We start from the raw sequence: 18,823 nt of genomic DNA, 5'->3' as shown, positions 1-18,823 counted from the left end.
CCGAGGGTGCAAGTCCTCCGAAGTTGTAAGCCCTTCGAGGCTGCAAGTCCTCCGAGGTCGTAAGTCCTATGAGGGTGCAAGTCCTCTGAAGTTGCAAGTCCTCAGCGAGGGTGCAAGTCCTCAGCGAGGGTGCAAGTCCTCTGAAGTTGCAAGCCCCCGGAGAAGCCCGCGGCTTCGCGGTCCAGAGTGGTTTCGTCGATTTTGTTAAATTCCTTCAAGTGCTCAGTCGGCGTGGCAATCTGCGGACACCTCCCTGTAAGCCCTCCGAGGATGCAAGTCCTCCGAGGGTGCAGGTCCTCCGAAGTTGTAAGCCCTTCGAGGCTGCAAGTCCTCCGTGGTCGTAAGTCCTACGAGGGTGCAAGTCCTCTGAAGTTGCAAGTCCTCAGCGAGGGTGCAAGTCCTCAGCGAGGGTGCAAGTCCTCTGAAGTTGCAAGCCCCTCGGGGAGTTCGGGGAAGCAGACTTCGAGGACCCGAGTCAACAAGCCAAGCGATTATCATCGCTACAAAGGACCTTCTTGACTGACAGTGGCGGTAGGCTGCGAGGAACCAGGTCCTGGAAAGTCTCTACCTCCGGGTCAAGAAATAAAAAACCAAAACCAAAAAGACAAAATTCAAAAAGACAAAAATAAATAAATAAATAAATAAATAAAATAAATAAATAAATAAATAAATAGATAAAAGAAGAAGAATATTTCAAGAAGATCTTCTGAGCCGAGACCCGGAGCCCGAAATCCCTCAGAAAAAAGGGCCACAGCTCTGACTATCGCTGGAGAGAGAGAGAAAGAAAGAGAGAGAGAGAGAGAGAGAGAGAGAGAGAGAGAGAGAGAGAGAGAGAGAGAGAGAGAGAGAGAGAGAGAGAGAGAGAGAGAGAGAGAGAGAGAGAAAGAGAGAGGGAGAGAAAAAAACGAAACGAAACAAAATAAAATGAAATGTAATGAAATGAAACAATAAGACAAAATCTAATCTAATATAATATAAAAGATAAGTCTCCGCGGTCCAGAGTGGTTTCGTCGATTTTGGGGTGAAGACGGTAAAAATTCTGGACAACGTATCGTTATTCCTCCAACATACGTTGGGGGTCCAAGATACATGAAACAGCGTCAACAGGACGCACTCGCGTTCGTCACTAACTATGGTTCTCCTGACTTTTTCATAACTTTTACCATGAATCCTGCCTGGGAAGAACTGAGCGAAGCCGCGCAACACACGGGTTCCCATGCTACTTCGAAAAATAGGGGCGATAGAACTGATTTAGTCAGCAGAATCTTCAAGTTGAAAGTCGACGAACTCATGGATGATTTGACCAACAAGAACATTTTTGGACGCGTAAAAGCTCACCTTTACAGCATCGAATGGCAGAAAAGAGGTCTTCCTCACGTTCACATTCTTTTGTGGATGGAACATTGTGTTGACGCAGAATTAGTGGGAAGAATCATCTCAGCCGAAATACCAGACAAAGAAAAAGAGCCAAGGTTATTCGAAACTGTTACAACATGCATGATCCATGGTCCTTGCAAGAGTTTCGACGAGTCCCAAGCATGTTGTCAAGGAAAATCAGTAAACGGGAAGGATTTGTGTGTAAAAGGCTTCCCTAAACTTTGCAGGGACAATCTTCTCTTTAGAAACAACGGGTACCCTCTTTACAAAAGAAGAGCCGTAGGGGAAGGCGGTCATTCTTTTACCAAGAAAGTTAAAGGAGAGGAAGCAACAATAGATAATTCGTGGGTTGTCCCTTATAATCCGTATCTGTGCCTTAAATATAACGCTCACATCAACGTTGAATGTTCAAATTCCATCAAAACTATCGCATACGTTACCAAGTACGTTAACAAAGGTTGCGACCGTATTCTGTTCACAAAATCAGGAGAAAACGATCAAATCGTCAACGAGGTCAAAAACTACCAAGAGGCGCGTCACCCTCCTGTCGTTTCACTAGATTTACACCTTGAAGGGGAAAATGAAGTGTTCTACAAGAAAGATGCATCAAAGGAAACCATCAATAATAATGTCTCTAAAGATACCCAACTAACGTCCTTTTTCAAATTATGTTCCCAAAACGAATTCGCTGCCAGTCTCTTTTACCATGAAGTACCAAACTTTTTCTTCTACGAAAAGAATAAGGGAAAATGGACGGAACGAAAGACCAGAACTTCTTCTTTAGGAAGGATCCGGGCTGTAACAAGTAAAACTGTTGAACTCTTCTATATGCGTCTACTTCTAACACATAAAAGAGGTCCTACATCTTTTACAGACCTTAGAACAGGTCAAGGGGTAACACATCCAACCTTTCGGGAAGCCGTAAAAGCTATGGGTCTCTTATGAAGAAACGTGGAAACAATCATGAAGATCATTAATCACACAAACGACAGAAAACAGCTAAGATCAATGTATGCGAGTATGCTGGTGTTTTCTGACCTAGAGGATCAGTCAAATATCTGGGAAGAAACTAAAGATCTGTTTGCGAGTGATTTCCTCTATTTCAGAGGATTAACAGAGTACAATGACGAAATTTATCTGGACGCCTTAGACGATATACAAGAAAACGTTTTAAACTGTGGAGGTGGGAGAATAGTTCAATACGGTTTACCGCCTTCAAGAGACAGAAAAAATACAACAAATGTCATCCGTAGAGAGAAATCGTACAACAAAGTTAGGCTAGCAGAAGAAGTTGAAGGTAAAAAGGTTCTCCTAAACGAGAAACAGCGGTTCTGCTACGAAACCGTGATGGCACGCGTAGAAGGGGGCAGAAAAGACTGTAACAATGGCTTTTTCCTAGACGCTCCTGGGGGTACAGGAAAGTCTTTCGTTCTAAACATTATACTGGATACAGTTCGTTCAACGGGAAAGATAGCATTGGAAGTCGCGTCTTCAGGTATCGCTGCACCAGTTTTACATGGAGGTAGAACGGCTCACAACATGTTCAAGATTCCCCTAATGGAATACAATGAAGTACGTTCATGTGGTATCAAGAAGAACTCTGAGATGGCACGGTTATTAAGGATGACATCAGTTATAGTGTGGGATGAAGCTGTAATGGCCAACAGGAATACGATTGCAGCCCTAGATATTACGTTGAGAGATATACTGGAAGTCAACAGAATAGTTTTCGTTTGTGCTGGAGACTTTAGACAGATTCTCCCCGTTATCAGAGGAGGTGGTAAAAATGACGAACTCGAATACTGTATAAAGTCCACTTACTTTTGGGATGATTTGATTAAGTTGGAACTAACAGAGAACGTGAGACTCAAAACTAACGACCATGAAAACAGGAAATTCGCTAAAAAAAAAAAAAAAAAAACTGTTAGATTTGGGGGCCGGAGAAAGCGGGGACATTAAATTTCCTCCTAGATTCGGTGTGATTGTCAAGAATCGGGAAGAGTTGGTGGAGAATGTTTTCGACAACTTAAAGGATAACTTTTTGAACGTTTCTTATTTCGAGGAAAGAGCTATTATTTCACCTACCAATGATGACGTTGACTGTATTAATTCGATGGTATACGATAAGTCGGACAAACCAGAGAAGGTTTATAGGAGTGAAGATACTTCAGTTGATAACGATATGGACGTTCAGACATCCGTCTACAATTCTATGACGAGTCCTTCCCTTCCTCTTCACGAGTTAAGGTTAAAGATAGGTAGTATCATTATGGTTATCCGAAACATTTGTCCACCCAAGTTATGTAACGGGACCCGGGTTATGGTGACTAATTTACAGAAGAACATTATTGTAGGCAAGATTCTGGGAGGAACTTATAGTGGAGAACAAGTTTTACTTCCAAGAGTAACGTTAGAGTCAACAGATACTGCCGTGCTTTTCAACTAATTGAGGACTACAAGCCTTCTCGAACTGGGTCCTCACCAAAAGATCCACTAGGCCCAAGAACGTCTTCTCTGCTCCATCTTTTTCAATCCAGAGCCCTAGGCGGCTCGCCAAGCGACTAGCATATTGTGATGCCGTCACATATTCGAGCATTTCTGCTTCGAAAAATTGCCTGCGGGCGTCCTCACTGGACACGCCATACGCTTGAATCAGCGCCTGCCTCATAGAGTCGTGCGTTCTGTCCTTCGATGGCACACTCATCAATATATCTAGTGGCCTTCCGGAGAAAAGGCTCATGAATTGGATGGCTTTGGCGTCTTCGGACCATTTCATCCTACCTGCTATGTCCTGGAATCTCTCCATGAATGTTTCAATACATTCCCCTTCCGAATACCTCTCTAAATTCGCGGCTGCGGGCATGAAAGACGTACCCTGGCTCTCGTTCTGACCGTTGCACTCGAGTCTCGCCCGTTCTAGCTCGTGATTGCGGCTTCCTCCATGCTAAGCCTAGCCATTTCCTGCTCGTGAGTCCTAGCGGCCTCCTCGCGCGCCCATTGCCTGTCCTGTCTTTCCAAAGCCTGTTGTGATTTCACGTATTCAGCGATCTCGGCCGGGTCGGTCATTCCTAACCCTTCCTTGGCCTCCTCTATGATCGCTTGGGCGGTCCTGAAAGTACCTTCACTACCTGCCATGATGAGCGCTGAGTTAATCCGATAACTGCGTGGACGTACTTAATACTAATCATGCACACTTCACTTGTCCCGCAGTTCTGTATTTCTCTCTCTCTCAACCGAGTCCCTGTTCGTGGCGCCACTGTCAAATAGGTTCGAACGGTAATACTCGGGAAATTTGAGAAGGCGAGAGAAACACACGACACACCAACGAAATGTGTTTATTCGGAATAACACAGGCAAAAATTAAGCTTACACAAAAGATTAAATTATAAAAACAAATTGTAACTTCCCTGGTGGGGAGAAAGAGACTGAAGTGGCCTGCTCGGCAAGCAGACAGGTCTCTCTTGTCCTTCGACGACGACGAGCGTCGGAAAAGAAGTGCCTTCCAGGTTCTCCATGCCCTTCCTTTGCACGTCCGGGAGGGTGAGGGAGAGTGGAAGGGCATGGATCTGCGCATGCGCACAGCAGTAGACCTCGTAGGGACAGTTGGCAACACTGAAGCCAAGCATGACCTCACGCCACCTTCGACCGGGTCAGGTGTGCTGGGTCACTACCACCATCAAGCCTCGTCTCGGCCAAATCACGTGGTCGACGTCCGCGCCGACAGCCCTCTAAGTCTCGTCACGTGACCCACGTGACAACGACGAAGACGACGATGACAAAGTTGGAAGTACTGCTCCGCAGAAAAACCTATAAAAGGCATAAAATGTAATGATAATGTTAAGGATGAATAAAAATTAATATCATTATCTCTTTTATTTGATACCAAAACATACCATTGAACAAACACTGGGCGGAGCCCAAAGGGGGGGGGGCGAAGCGAGCAGCGCCGCAGGCCAAGCACCCACGGCGTAGCCGTGGACGGCGAAGCCGGGTGCTTGTTCTTATTAAATTATAAGTTTCTCAAAAATTTTTGTTTATATGTTTCTCAAGGGACATATTATTCATAATAATAACTCCTAGGTCCTTCTCATTTTCCACTTTTTATTTTTTTCCTCTCCTAATTTATGTGATTCCACTATTCTTTTTTTTTTTTTGCTTCTTCCAAATGCCATTATACTACACTTCTTCATATTGAATTTCATCTCCCATTTCCTACTCCATTCCCATACTTTATTGAGATCACTCTGAAGTGAATCACAATCTTGTACAGTTTTCACTTTTTTCAGTAGCTTTGCATCGTCCGCAAAGAAGCTCATATAACCTTCAATTCCTTTATCCATATCATTAATATATATAACAAACATTAATGGGGCCAAAACTGTTCTTTGTCGAACTTCAGTAATCACTTCATCCCAATTAGAATGTTTGTCTCTTATCACCACACTCATTTTTCTTTCATGCAAGAAGTCTTCCAGTAGTTTGCCCTGTATTCCTGCTGTAGTTTCTACTTGCTTTAGCAATTTCTTATGTGGCACCTTATGAAAAGCTTTTTTCAGGTCTAGAAAGGCACAATCAGCCCATCCATCTCTTTGTTGTATTATATCTATTAGTCTTGAATAGAAGCACATCAAGTTTGTGACACATGATCTTCCTTGGCTGAATCCAAATTGCCTTGGATTTATTACATTTTATTTCCAAATGCCTTACCCATCCAATTTTGATAATTCTTTCACAAATTATAGCTACCATACTTGTAAGAGAGACCAGTCTATAGTTAGTAGGGTCTTCATTGTTTCCCCTTTTATATATTGGTACTATATTTGCTCTTTTCCAATCTACTGGAACTTTTCCTTCTTTCAATGAGCTGCTTATTAGACTATGTATTTTGTCTGTTAGTTCGTTCCTGCATTCTCTCCAAATCCAGTTTGCCATTTCAACTGGACCATGCGATTTTCTGACATCAAGATTACTCAAGTGATTCATTACACAATGTAACACATGTTTTGTTTATTTGTATTTTTTCATGTTTATATATGTATTTTGTGTCACTGAATCCAAATATCACATTAGTTTTGACGTAACGTCGATATTTCTTTATTTATTCTTGATTTTATATCTTATTTTTATATACGCAACCTTTCTCAACAGTAGTTAATTGATTCAATCTACTTAAGCATTCTAAGGATAATTATACAACATCTAGTATTTTTTTTCATAATATGAAGTGTATTTAAGAGCTACAATATTAGTAAAAACAAAATAAACAACACAACTTTGCACTGCAAGTGTTTTGATGACTCTTCTCATGATTAGAAGTGCTTTGACGATCGAGATTTTCTAGAATGCATGCTTTCGTCTTTTCTGACTAGTGACCATATGTAATCTCCCATCATAGCAGTATTCCATCGTCCTTGATATCTTCTTTCCATAGTTGCGATATCCTGATGAAATCTCTCGCCATGTTCCTCACTGACAGCCCCCAAGTTTTCGGGGAAGAAATCTAGGTGAGATTGCAAGAAATGTATCTTCAAGGACATACGACAACCAAGTTTCCTGAAGTTCTCAATAAGCTTTGCCACTATTTGTTTATAATTAGGGTCCTTGTGATTTCCTAGGAATCCACGAACTACATCACGAAATGAACACCAAGCTTCTCTTTCAACTTTCGTCATCGCTCTTTCCAGTTTCTCCGACTTCAACATTTTGTTTACCTGAGGTCCAACAAATATACCACCCTTGAGCTTAGCCTCAGATAGCTTGGGAAACATGAGACAAATTTCTTGGAAAGTTTCGCCTCCAAAATCCAAAGCCTTCACAAACTGTTTAATTAACCCTAGCTTGATATGAAGTGGGGGTAATAAAACTTTTTTCGAATCTACTAGAGGCTGTCTGAGAACATTTAACATTCCTGGCTGCAGTTCAACTCTTGGGGGCCAATGAACTTTATTATAATGATCATCATCAGCCCTGCTGTCCCATAAACAAAGAAAACAGGAATACTTTGTGTATCCCCCTTGTAAGCCAAGCAAAAAGGCTAGCATCTTGAAATCACCACAAACATCCCATTTGAATTCAGCATAATTGGTTTTTTCAAGAAGCTGTTTGACATTATGATAGTTTTCTTTCTTCTGTACTGAGTGTGCAAGAGGCAAAGATGGGTTTTTATTTCCATTGTGGAGCAATACTGCTTTGAGACTTCGTGTTGAGCTATCTATGAACAGTCGCCATTCTGCAGGATCATGTTCGAGTCCAAGGGCTGTAAACAAACCAGTAACATCCTTACAATAACACATATCATCACTAAAGTCATAGTAAATTTTAAATTCTTCATGTCGTTTCCGGTACACAGATGTCCTGCAGTCTTCTCTTAGTAGATTCCATTCTTTCATCCTTGATGTAAGAAGCTCAGCTCCTGACTTAGTAAGACCTAAGTCTCTGATTAAGTCATCTAGCTCACTCTGACTTGGAAAGTGAGGCTCCGAAGTCGTTCATGGTGCGAAATCTTCGTCTCCCATTTCATGGCTGCTGCTACCTGCTGACCCTTCAGATGAAATTTCCATTGCATCTTCCATCTGGAAAGAAATAAATAACTAAATATAGCAACTTCAACAAAGACGAAGAGCATTAGTATTCCATATATCTTTAGGAAAGTGAATGTATATTAAGTACTTAATATTGAAGTCAATTAAAAGTAAAGAGAGTATGATAAAAATAAACTTGCATTTTCTGGTGGTTGTGGTACTGGTAAGCTATCATCATGTGGGACAGGTGCTCTAGATGATGGTATGTCTGGATACTGCAGAGCTTGTCTTCCTTTCACTTTCCTGTACTTCGTCACATCAATCATACAAAAGTAGCAGTCGTCGTGATGGTTCTTCGGCTCTCTCCATATTCTAGGAATGGCAAAAGGCATTGCCCTTCCTGTGCCTCTTAGCCATCCTTCTAGAGTAGATCGGCAGCTTCCACATATCACATGAGGTGCCCATGGCTTGTCCTGGTCACCCATGGGCATTCCGAAATAGAGTCTGTACGCTATCCACACTTTAGCACCTCTCACGATCTTATGTAGTACTTGTTTTTTCCCAATATAATAACCACACACATAGCAAAATGTATCAGGAGAATTTTCACATCCTCTAGTAGCCATCTTAACAGGTAAATAGTTCAGTCATTGATCTGAAAGAGAAAATTAGATAAACATTTAGTAGCAGACCACATAACAATTCCAAAATATACATGGTAACATTGAAATTATATGTATTTCTATAACGGTCGATGATACAGAAAAAATAATTGCATATTTGAAATCAGCAGGAAAAATGGATTAATAAACTCTAAAAAAAAAAAAAAAATACAATAAACAAAACTTTTGATTTTTTTTTTTTTTTTACGTTGTGTTATTTCTTTCCTTGTTACTTCTATCTCTTTCATAGAGGGGACTTTCTCCTCCCACTCGATATCTCTAAGTTGTATGTTGTCCCTCGTAAACACTGATTTAAAATGCTTGTTCATAATTTCTGCCATTTCTATTTCCTCTGTGTATTCAACTCCTCCTTGTCGTAGTTTGACTAATTCTTGTTTGTTTTTCAGTTTGTTGTTTACAAATCTATAAAATAGTTTTGGTTGATCTTTACATTTTCTATGAAATCTTTTTCGTATTTTTTCTTTTCTTCTCTGCTCAGATGTATATATTAAATTCTATAACTAGTAGATATTTTCCATTTTGAGGTCTTTTGTCTCTCTTCTATTTTATTCAAGCGTATCCCTTTTATCTTTTAACTCGCTACATCTTTTGTTGTACCAACATTTTACTTTTTTTTTTCTTGTTTTTGTGGTGGAACATACTTTTCCACTCCTTCCTTATATTTTTTTGTCAAAATTTTCCATTTCTCTTCTACTGTTGTTTCCTCCTCGTGTATCCTTTCCCAATCGGCTTTTTTTTCATTCTCTTATTTTATGATTTTTACCATAATTCAACCTTCCCTTTCTATATTAATCGTTTTTTCCATGTATTCTTCCTTATTTTGTTCCAGTTCAACTAGTATGTGGTCACTTTTTCTTATTGGTGTCTTATATTCAATCTTGTCCACTGTTTCAGGTTCTGATGTGATTATTAGGTCCAGTCTTGAATATTCATCCTCATTTCTATACCTAGTATTCTCTTCTATCCATTGTGTCACTGTATGTTCTATATTCATATCAAGTAGTACATTTCCACATTGGTCGTTTCCACCTTTCACTGTCATCTCTTCCCATTAGATTTCTTTACAATTAAAGTCACCCACTATAGCTATTCTTCCTCCATCTTCCATTATCTTTAGTGTCATCCTTGTGTATTCTAACATATATTTGTGTTCTCTCTCTTTCCACGAAGCCTTTTCAGGAGGCACATAATTTACCACAAACTTCCTTCTCTTTTGCTTTCATCATAATGATCTCCACTCTATTCTTTCCATATGTAACATTCCTCACGTTTATATCCTTCTTAGTCAGGAACATAACTCCACCCCCTATTTTACTTCTCTGTTTCTAATACAATAATAATATGCCCGATGTCCTCCACAGTTGGGTGGTAATGGACCTTTCAGTTTGTCTCTATTCCCATTATGTGCGGTACTTTTTCATTTAGGTAATCATTCAGTTCATTTAAACCTGTTATTAAGCCATCTATATTTGTGAAGGACACTTTTAATTTTCTGTTACCTCCATCCTATTTTCTGTTTTCCTTCCGTTTTTCTCTACCAAGAACCATTTCCTCACTTTCGTATCCACTACTCTCCAATAGAATTTCTCTTTTTCTGACTCTGTTCTGTTCTCGTTTTTTTCCTTTGCTTCTATTCTTTTTGTTTTCTCTTCTTGTCTCTCCTCTTTCCTCTTTTTATCCATACCTGGTCATACTGATAACTTTTTGCTAGTTTCCCTGTTTTTGATAAGACATTCTCTGCTGTCGTTTGTGACCTGAATTTAACCTTAATTGGTCTGGTCTTGTCTATATTGTATTTTCGCAATCTATATATTTCTTCAATTTTCCCCCTGTTTCTTGTTCGTCTTCTTGAACTATTTTGAATACCTTGTTTGCTTTTTCGTTCTCATCCTTTACTCATGTAGTCCTATTTGGATTATGCTTCTCTTCCATTCCTAATATAATTATAATTTTTTTTTATCTGCTAAGTCTCTTACCATATTCTCCTTCTCTCTTATCACTTTAATAGCTGTGTCCTTAGTTTGTTCTTTCATCTATTGTTTTACTATATCTCTAAATTCAGTTTTGTTATTCTCTTGGACTTTTTTTTTCCAACCAATTACCTCTTATGCTATGGACTCCTTATTCTCTTTATTATTCCTCATTCTCATCCTTTACCTCATTTAACTGTCTTTTTAATTCTTCTATTTCTTTAGTTAGGTTTTGATTCTCCGTCTTTAGTTCTTCCAGTTTATCAACTCTTTGTGTAACTAGTGTTAATTGGTTAAGCCTAACCTCCCATGCTTCGTTCGTTTTTTTAGTTTCTCCTCATGACTTACTAGTCGGGGGAGGTTGTCATCTTCTCCCTCATTAGATCCGTGGAAGTAATTATCTCCTCTTACCATTGAGCTGCTATTTTCTATATTTTTACGTTTAATACCTCTGCTCACCTGTTCGACCTCGTCTGTGTTATCTGTACAGCTTTTGTTGACACCCTTTCTGACGTCCGCGGCCCGTTCGTCCCCTTCCTCATTTGCTTCCATTTTCCTCAATAATGTCTCCCCTTCTCCTTTTTCTTCACCTGCCCACTACACCACGAGCTTTCCCCTTCCCTACTAATACAACACAGGTACTCCCTCGTCGCTGTAATTCACGAAAATTGCGTTTTCTCCGGAGTTCCATTCTTCGCTGTCAATCCGACGTGTGTGTGTATTTACTTAGTTGTATTTACCTAGTTGTATCTTACGGGAAGGAGAGCTATGCTCGTGGTGTCCCGTCTTCATATCTCGTTTTATGTAGACTGTTTTTAAATCCGTGTATCGTTTTTGCACACACCACATTTTAAACTAACTTGTTCCGAACACCTATTATCCTGTGGAGAAAGCTGTTCTTTTTCAGGTCTCTTTTATAAATGTCTTTTTTTTTCATGTCCTCTTGTACTTCTACCATCTAATTTTATTAGAACCTCTCTATCAATCACTTCCATGCCTTTCATAATTCCATAAATAGTTATCAAGTCTCCTCTCTTTCTTCTTTCCTCCAATGTCTGTAGCTCAAGTTTTGCCAGCCTCTCATCATATGATAGTTCTGAGAGCGTTGGTGCCAATTTCGTTATTGCTCTTTGTATTCTCTCAAGTTTTGTTGTACATTTATTTGTACTTGGTGACCACATCGTCGCTGCATACTTCAATTTTGGTCATATCAAAGTGAATAGCATTTTCTTCACCATTTCTTCATCCAGGTATGTAAATGCCACTTTGATTGTTCTTATTAAATTATAAGTTTCTCCAAATAATTTGTTTATATGTTTTTTTAGGGGACGTATTATTCATAATAATGACTCCTAGGTCCTTCTCATTTTCTACTTTTTTAATTTCTTTCTCTCCTAATGTATATATATATATATATATATTTTTTTTTATACATATATATATATATATTTATATATATATATTTTTTTTTATACATATATATATATATATTTATATATATTTTTTGCTTCTACTAAATTCCACTGTACTACACTTCATGTTGAATTCTATCTCCCACTTCCTACTCCATCTCCATACTTTATTGAGATCACTCTGCAGCGACTCACAATCTTCTTCGGTGCACACATTTTATCAACGTTTTTGCATCGTATGCGAAGCTCATATAACTTTCAATTCCTTTATCCATATCATTAATATATATAGCAAACATTATTGGGGCCAAAACTGTTCCTTGTGGAACTCCACTAATCACCTTTCCTTTCATGTAAGAAGTCTTCCATCCACTTAAGTAGTTTGCCCTGTATTCCTCCTTTAGTTTCTAATTTCTTTAGCAATTTCTTATGCGGCACCTTATCAAATGTTTTTTTAGGTCTAAAGAGGCACAGTCAGCCCATCCTTTCTTTCTTGTATTATATATATAAGTCTTGAAAAGAAACACATCAAGTTTGTGACACATGGTCTTCCTTGTCTAAATCCAAACTGCCTCGGATTTAGTCCATTATTTTTTCCAAATGCCTTACCCATCTAATTTTGATAATTCTTTCACTAATTTTGGCTACCTGACTTGTAAAAGAGACCGGTCTATAGTTTGTAGGGTCTTCTTTGTTTCTCCCTTTATATATTGGTACTATATTTGCTCTTTTCCAATCTTCTGGAACTTTTCCTTCCTCCAATGAACTGCTTATTAGACTATGTACATTGTCTGTTATTCGTTCCTGCATTCTCTCAAAACCCAGTTTGCCATTTCATCCATGCGATTTTCTGACATCGAGATTACTCAAGTGATTTATTATTTCATTCTTTGTTACTTCTATCTTTTTCATAGAGTGGACTTTCCCCTCCCACTCGACATCTCTAAGTTGTATGTTCTCTCTCGTAAACATGGATTTAAAATGCTTGTTGTTTGCAATTCTATGAAATAGTTTTGGTTGATCTTTACATTTTTCTATGACATCCCTTTTTTTTTCTTCTTCTCTGCGCACTTGTACATATTCATTTCTATAACCAGTAAGTATTTTCCATTATCGGATTTTTTGTCTTTCTTCCATTTTATCCAAGCTCCATTTTATCTTTTAACTTGCTACATCTTTTGTTGTACCAACATTTTACATTTTTTTTTCTTTGAACATACTTTTCCACTCCTTCCTTATAAATTGTTGTCAAGATTTTCCATTTCTCTTCTACTGTTGTTTCCTCTTTGTATATCCTTTCCCAGTCTGCTTTTTGAAAAAAAAATAAAATCCATATATCATTCTTCCCTTTTTATATTGTTCGTTTTCCCCAATATATTTTTCTTCATTTAGTTACAGTTCAACTAATATGTAGTCACTTTTACTTAGTGGTGTCTTATATTCAATCTTGTCCACTATTTTAGGTTCTGATGTGATTATTAGGTCTAGTATCGATGCCTCTCTCATTTTTATACCTAGTATTCTCTTGAATCCATTGTGTCACTGTATGTTCTATAATCATATCAAGTAGTACATTTCCCCATAGGTCGTCCCCCACCTTCACTGTCCTCTCTTCCCAGCAGATTTCTTTACAATCAAAGTCACCCATTATAACTTTTCTTCCTCCATCTTCCATTATCTTATTTAGTGTTATCCTTGTGTCTTCTAACACATGTTTGTGTTCTCTCTCTCCCCATGGAGTCGTTTTAGGATTCACATAATTTACCACAAACTTCCTGCACTTTTTGTCCCTGTCCTCTATTTCCATCATAATCATCTCCACTTTATTCTTTCCATATGTGACATTCCTGACATTTATATCCTTCTTTGTCAGGAACATAACTCCACCACCTTGTTTTACTTCTCTATTTCTAATCCAATAATTATATACACCATGCCCTACACTGTTGTGTGGTAATGGACCTTTCAATTTTGTCTCTACAATTCCCATTATGTCCGGTTCTTGTTCCTTCAGGTAATCATTTAGTTCATTCAATCCTGTTATTAATCCATCTATATTTGTGAAGGACACTTTTAATTTTCTGTTACCTTCATCCTGTTTTCTGTTTCCTTTCATTTTTTCTCTCCTATGAACCATTTCCTTACTTTCATATCCACTACTCTCCAATAGAATTTATCTTTTTCTCACTGTTCTGTTCTCGTTTCCCCCCCTTAGCTTCTATTCTTTTTATTTTATTTTCCTCTCTTTCCTCTTTATTCATCTCTCGTTTTATCCAAACCTGTTTATACTGATTACTTTCTGCTAGTTTTACTGTTCTTGCTAAAATATTCTCTGCTGTCGTTTGTGACCTGGATTTAAACTTAATTGTTCTGGTCTTGTGTATACTGTCTTTCCCTATTCTGTGTATTTCTTCGATTTGTTTCTTATTTCCTGTTCACCTTCTTGAAATATTTTAATACCTTGTTTACCTTTTCTTTCTCCTCTTTTACTCCTGTAGTCTTATTTGGATTATACTTCTCTTCCATTCCTAATATAATTATACATTTCTTTTTATCTGCTAAGTCTCTTACTATATTCTCCTTCTTTCTCATCACTTTAGTGTGTTCCTTCATCTGTTGTTTCACTATATCTCTAAATTCAATTTTATCATCCTCTTGAACTTTTCTCCAACCCTTTAGTTCTTTTGTTATGGATTCCTTTTTCTCTTTATTATTCCTGTTTAATTCCTCATTCTTATCCTTTACTTCTTTTAACTGCCTTTTTAATTCTTCTATTTCGTTATTTACGTTATGGATCTCCTTCTTTAGTTCTTCCAATTTATCAACTCTCTGTGCAATTAGTGCGAGTTCGTAAACCTAACCTCCCATGATTTGTTAATTTTTGTTAGTTTTTTCCTCTAGACTTGCAAATCGGGGGAGGTTGCCATCTCCTCCCTCATTAAATCCATTTAAATAATTATTTCCACGTTCTAATGAGTTGCTCTTATCCATATTTCTACTTTTGGTCCCTTTGCTGAGTGGTTTTACTTCACCTGTGTCGTCTGCGCACCTTTTGTTTACACCCCTTTTGTGTTCCGGGGCCTGTTCCTCCCCTTCCTCATTTTCTTCAATATCTCTCAATAATTCCTCCCCATCTCCTTTTTCTTCACCTGCCCACTACACCACGACCATTCCCCTTCCCTGCTAATACAATACAGGTACTCCCTCGTCGCTGAAATCCACGAAAATTGCGTGTGTTTTTTTTCGGAGTTCCAATCTTCGCCGTCTGTCCGACGTATTTACCTAGTTGTTTTGTACGGGAAGGAGAGCTATGCTCGTGGTGTCCCGTCTTCATATCTCGTTTTATCTAGACTGTATTTAAATTCGTGTATCGTTTTTGCACACACCACATTCTCATCTAATCTGTTCCAAACGTCTATTATCCTGTGGGGAAAGCTGTTCTTTTTCTAAAATTGTCTTTTTTTTTTAATTTTCTTTCCATGTCCTCTTGTATTTCTACTATTCCATTTTATTAGATACTCTCTATCAATAATTTCCATGCCTTTCATAATTCTATAAATAGTTATCAAGTCTCCTATCTCTCTTCTTTGTTCTAATGTCTGTAGTTCAAGTTTTGCCAGCCTCTCCTCATATGATAGTTCTGAGATCGTTGGGGCCAATTTCGTGATTACTCTTTGTATTCTTTCAAGTTTTGCTATACATTTTTTTTTTTTTTGCACTTGATGACCACGTCGTCGCTGCATATTCCAATCTTGGTCTTATCAAAGTGACTAGGTATTTTCTTCACCATTTCTTCATCCAGGTATGTAAACGCCACTTTGATTGTTCTTATTGATTGTTCTTGTTGTTCTTTGATTGTTCTTATTGGTTGTCCTTATTGTTTCTCAAAAAAAAAAAAAAATGGTTTATATGTTTCTCAGGGGACATATTATTCATAATAATGACTTCCAGGTCCTTCTCATTTTTTACTTTTTTATTTCTTCTTCTCCCAATTTATATGCTCCAACTATTCTTTTTTTTTGTTTCTTCCAAATTCCATTATACTACACTTCTTAATATTGAATTCCATCTCCCACTTCCTACTCCATTCCCATACTTTATTGAGATCACTCTGTAGCGACTCACAATCTTCTTCAGTGTTCACTTTTTTCAACAATATTGCATCATCCGCAAAGAAGCTTATATAACTTTCAATTCCTTTATCCATATCATTAATATATATAGCAAACAGTATTGGGGCCAGAACTGTTCCTTGTGGAACACCACTTATCACTTCATCCCAATTAGAGTGTTTGTCTCTTATCACTACTCTCATTTTTCTTTCATGCAAGAAGTCTCCCATCCACTTCAGCAGTTTGTCCTGTATACCTCCTGCAGTTTCTAATTTCTTAAGCAATATCTTATGTCGCACCTTATCAAAAGCTTTTTTCAGGTCTAGATATGCACAATCAGCCCATCCATCTCTTTCTTGTATTACATATATTAGCCTTGAATAGAAACACATTAAGTTTGTGACGCATGATCGTCCTTGTCTGAATGCAAATTGCCTTGGAATTAGTAATTTGTTTTTTCCAAATTCCTTACCCATCTACTTTTGATCATTCTTTCACAAATTTTTGCTATCGTACTTGTTAGTGAGACCGGTCTATAGTTAGTAGGGTCTTCCTTGTTTCCCCCATTATATATTGGTACTATATTTGCTCTTTTCCAATCTTCTGGAACTTTTCCTTCTTTCAATGAACTGCTTATTAGGCTATGTATTTTGTCTGTTAGTTCATTCCTACATTCTCTCAAAATCCAGTTTGCCATTTCATCTGGTCCATGCGATTTTCTGACATCGAGATTACTCAAGTGATTCATTATTTCATTCCTTGATACTTCTATCTCTTTCATTGGGGGACTTTCTCCTCCCATTCGATATCTCTAGGTTGGATGTTCTCCCTTGTAAACAGCGATTTAAAATGCTTGTTCATAATATCTGCCATTTCTATTTCCTCTATGTATTCACCTCCTCCTTGTCGTAGTTTCACTAATTCTTGTTTGTTTTTCAGTTTGTTGTTTACAAATCTATAAAATAGTTTTGGTTGGTCTTTACATTTTTCTATGACATCTTTTTCGTATTTTCTCTTTTCTTCACTGCACACTTGTACATATTAATTTCTATAACTTGTATATATTTTCCATTTTCAGGCCTTTTGTATTTTTCCATTTTGTCCAAGCTTTATCTCTTTTGTCTTTTAACTCCCTACTACTTTTGTTGTACCAGCACTTTACATATTCTTTTTCTTGCTTTTGTGTTGGAACATATTTTTCCACTCTTTATTTATAAAATGTTGTCAAAATGTTCTATTTCTCTTCCACCGTTGTTTCCTCCCTGTGTATTCTTTCCCAGTCTTCTTTTTAAAAGAATTCTCTTATTTGATCAAAATTTGTTTTTTCATACATCAATCTTCCCTTTCTATATTGTTCATTTTTTTTCGTGTATTTTTCCTCATTTAGTTCCAGTTCAACCAATATTTGGTCACTTTTACTTATTGGTGTCTTATATTCAATCTTGTCCATTATTTCGAGCTCTAATGTGATTATTAGGTCTAGTCTCGATGGTTCTTCCTCGTTTCTATACCTAGTATTCTCTTGAATCTATTGCGTCATTGTATGTTTTATAATCATATCAAGTAGTACATTTCCCCATAGGTCGTCTCCACCCTTCACTGTCATCTCTTCCCATCAGATTTCTTTACAGTTAAAGTCACCCATTATAACTATTCTTCCTCCATCTTCCATTACCTTATTTAGTGTTATCCTTGTGTCTTCTAACATACTTTTATGTTCTCTCTCTTCCCACGAGGCCTTTTTAGGAGGCACATAATTTACTAAGAACTTCCTGCTCTTCCCATCCCTGTCCGCCATTTCCATCACAATCATCTCTACTCTATTCTTTCCATATGTGACATTCCTCACATTTATATCCTTCTTAGTCAGGAACATAACTCCACCCCTCTCTGGGTGGTAGTGGACCTTTAAATTTTGTCTCTACAATTCCCATTATGTCCTGTTCTTTTTCCTTCAGATAATCATTCAGTTCGTTGAAGCATGTTATTAATCCATCTATATTTGTGTAAGACTTTTAATTTTCTGCTACTTACATTGTGTTTTCCGTTTCCCTTCTGTTTTTCTCTGCTATGAACCATTTCCTCACTTTCATATCCACTACTCTCCAATAAAATTTCTCTTTTTCTGACTGTTCTTTTCTCGTTTTTTTTTCTTAGCTTCTAGTCCATTTTGTCTTCTCATCCTCTCTTTCCTCTTTATTTATTTCTCTTTTTATCCATACCTTTTTATATTGTTCACTGTCTGCTAGTTTCCCTGTTTTTGCTAAGATAATCTCTACTGTCGTTTGTGACCTGAATTTAACCTTAATTGGTCTGGTTTTATCTGTATTGTATTTCTCGAGCCTATATATTTCTTCTATTTGTTTCCCTACTTCTGGTTCATCTTCTTGAACTACTTCTAATATATTATTTACGTTTTCCTTTTCCTCCCTTATTCTTGTAGTCCTATTTAGATTATTATTCTCTTCCATCCCTAATACAATTATACATTTCTTTTTATCTACTAAGTCTCTTACTATATTCTCCTTCTCCCTTATTATTTTGATAAATGTGTCTTCAGTTTGTTCTTTCATCTGCTGTTCCATTATACCCCTAAATTCCATTTTATTGTTCTCTTGTACTTTTTTCCAACCACTTACCTCTTTTGCTATGGACTCTTTATTCTTTTTATTACTCCTCTTCAATTTCTCATTCTCTTCCTTTACTTCTCTTAACTGTCTTTTTAATTCTACTATTTCTTTAGTTAGG

The 18,823-nt window shown here is 37.6% G+C and overlaps 1 protein-coding gene across 1 annotated transcript; it reads left to right on the top strand.

The window, feature by feature from the left end:
* Positions 1-1,164: 1,164 nt before the first annotated feature.
* LOC143032193 (uncharacterized) lies at positions 1,165-2,322 on the top strand. The gene has a single exon (XM_076196664.1). It carries the CDS (start codon positions 1,165-1,167, stop codon positions 2,320-2,322), a length of 1,158 nt encoding a protein of 385 aa, XP_076052779.1.
* Positions 2,323-18,823: the final 16,501 nt, after the last annotated feature.

Source organism: Oratosquilla oratoria, chromosome 13 (assembly GCF_046742065.1).
Source record: "Oratosquilla oratoria isolate Oo_2021 chromosome 13, ASM4674206v1, whole genome shotgun sequence".
Taxonomy (NCBI): Eukaryota; Metazoa; Arthropoda; class Malacostraca; order Stomatopoda; family Squillidae; genus Oratosquilla; species Oratosquilla oratoria.
Note: the sequence above shows the minus strand (reverse complement) of the source record. Positions and strands in the feature narration are given on the sequence as shown.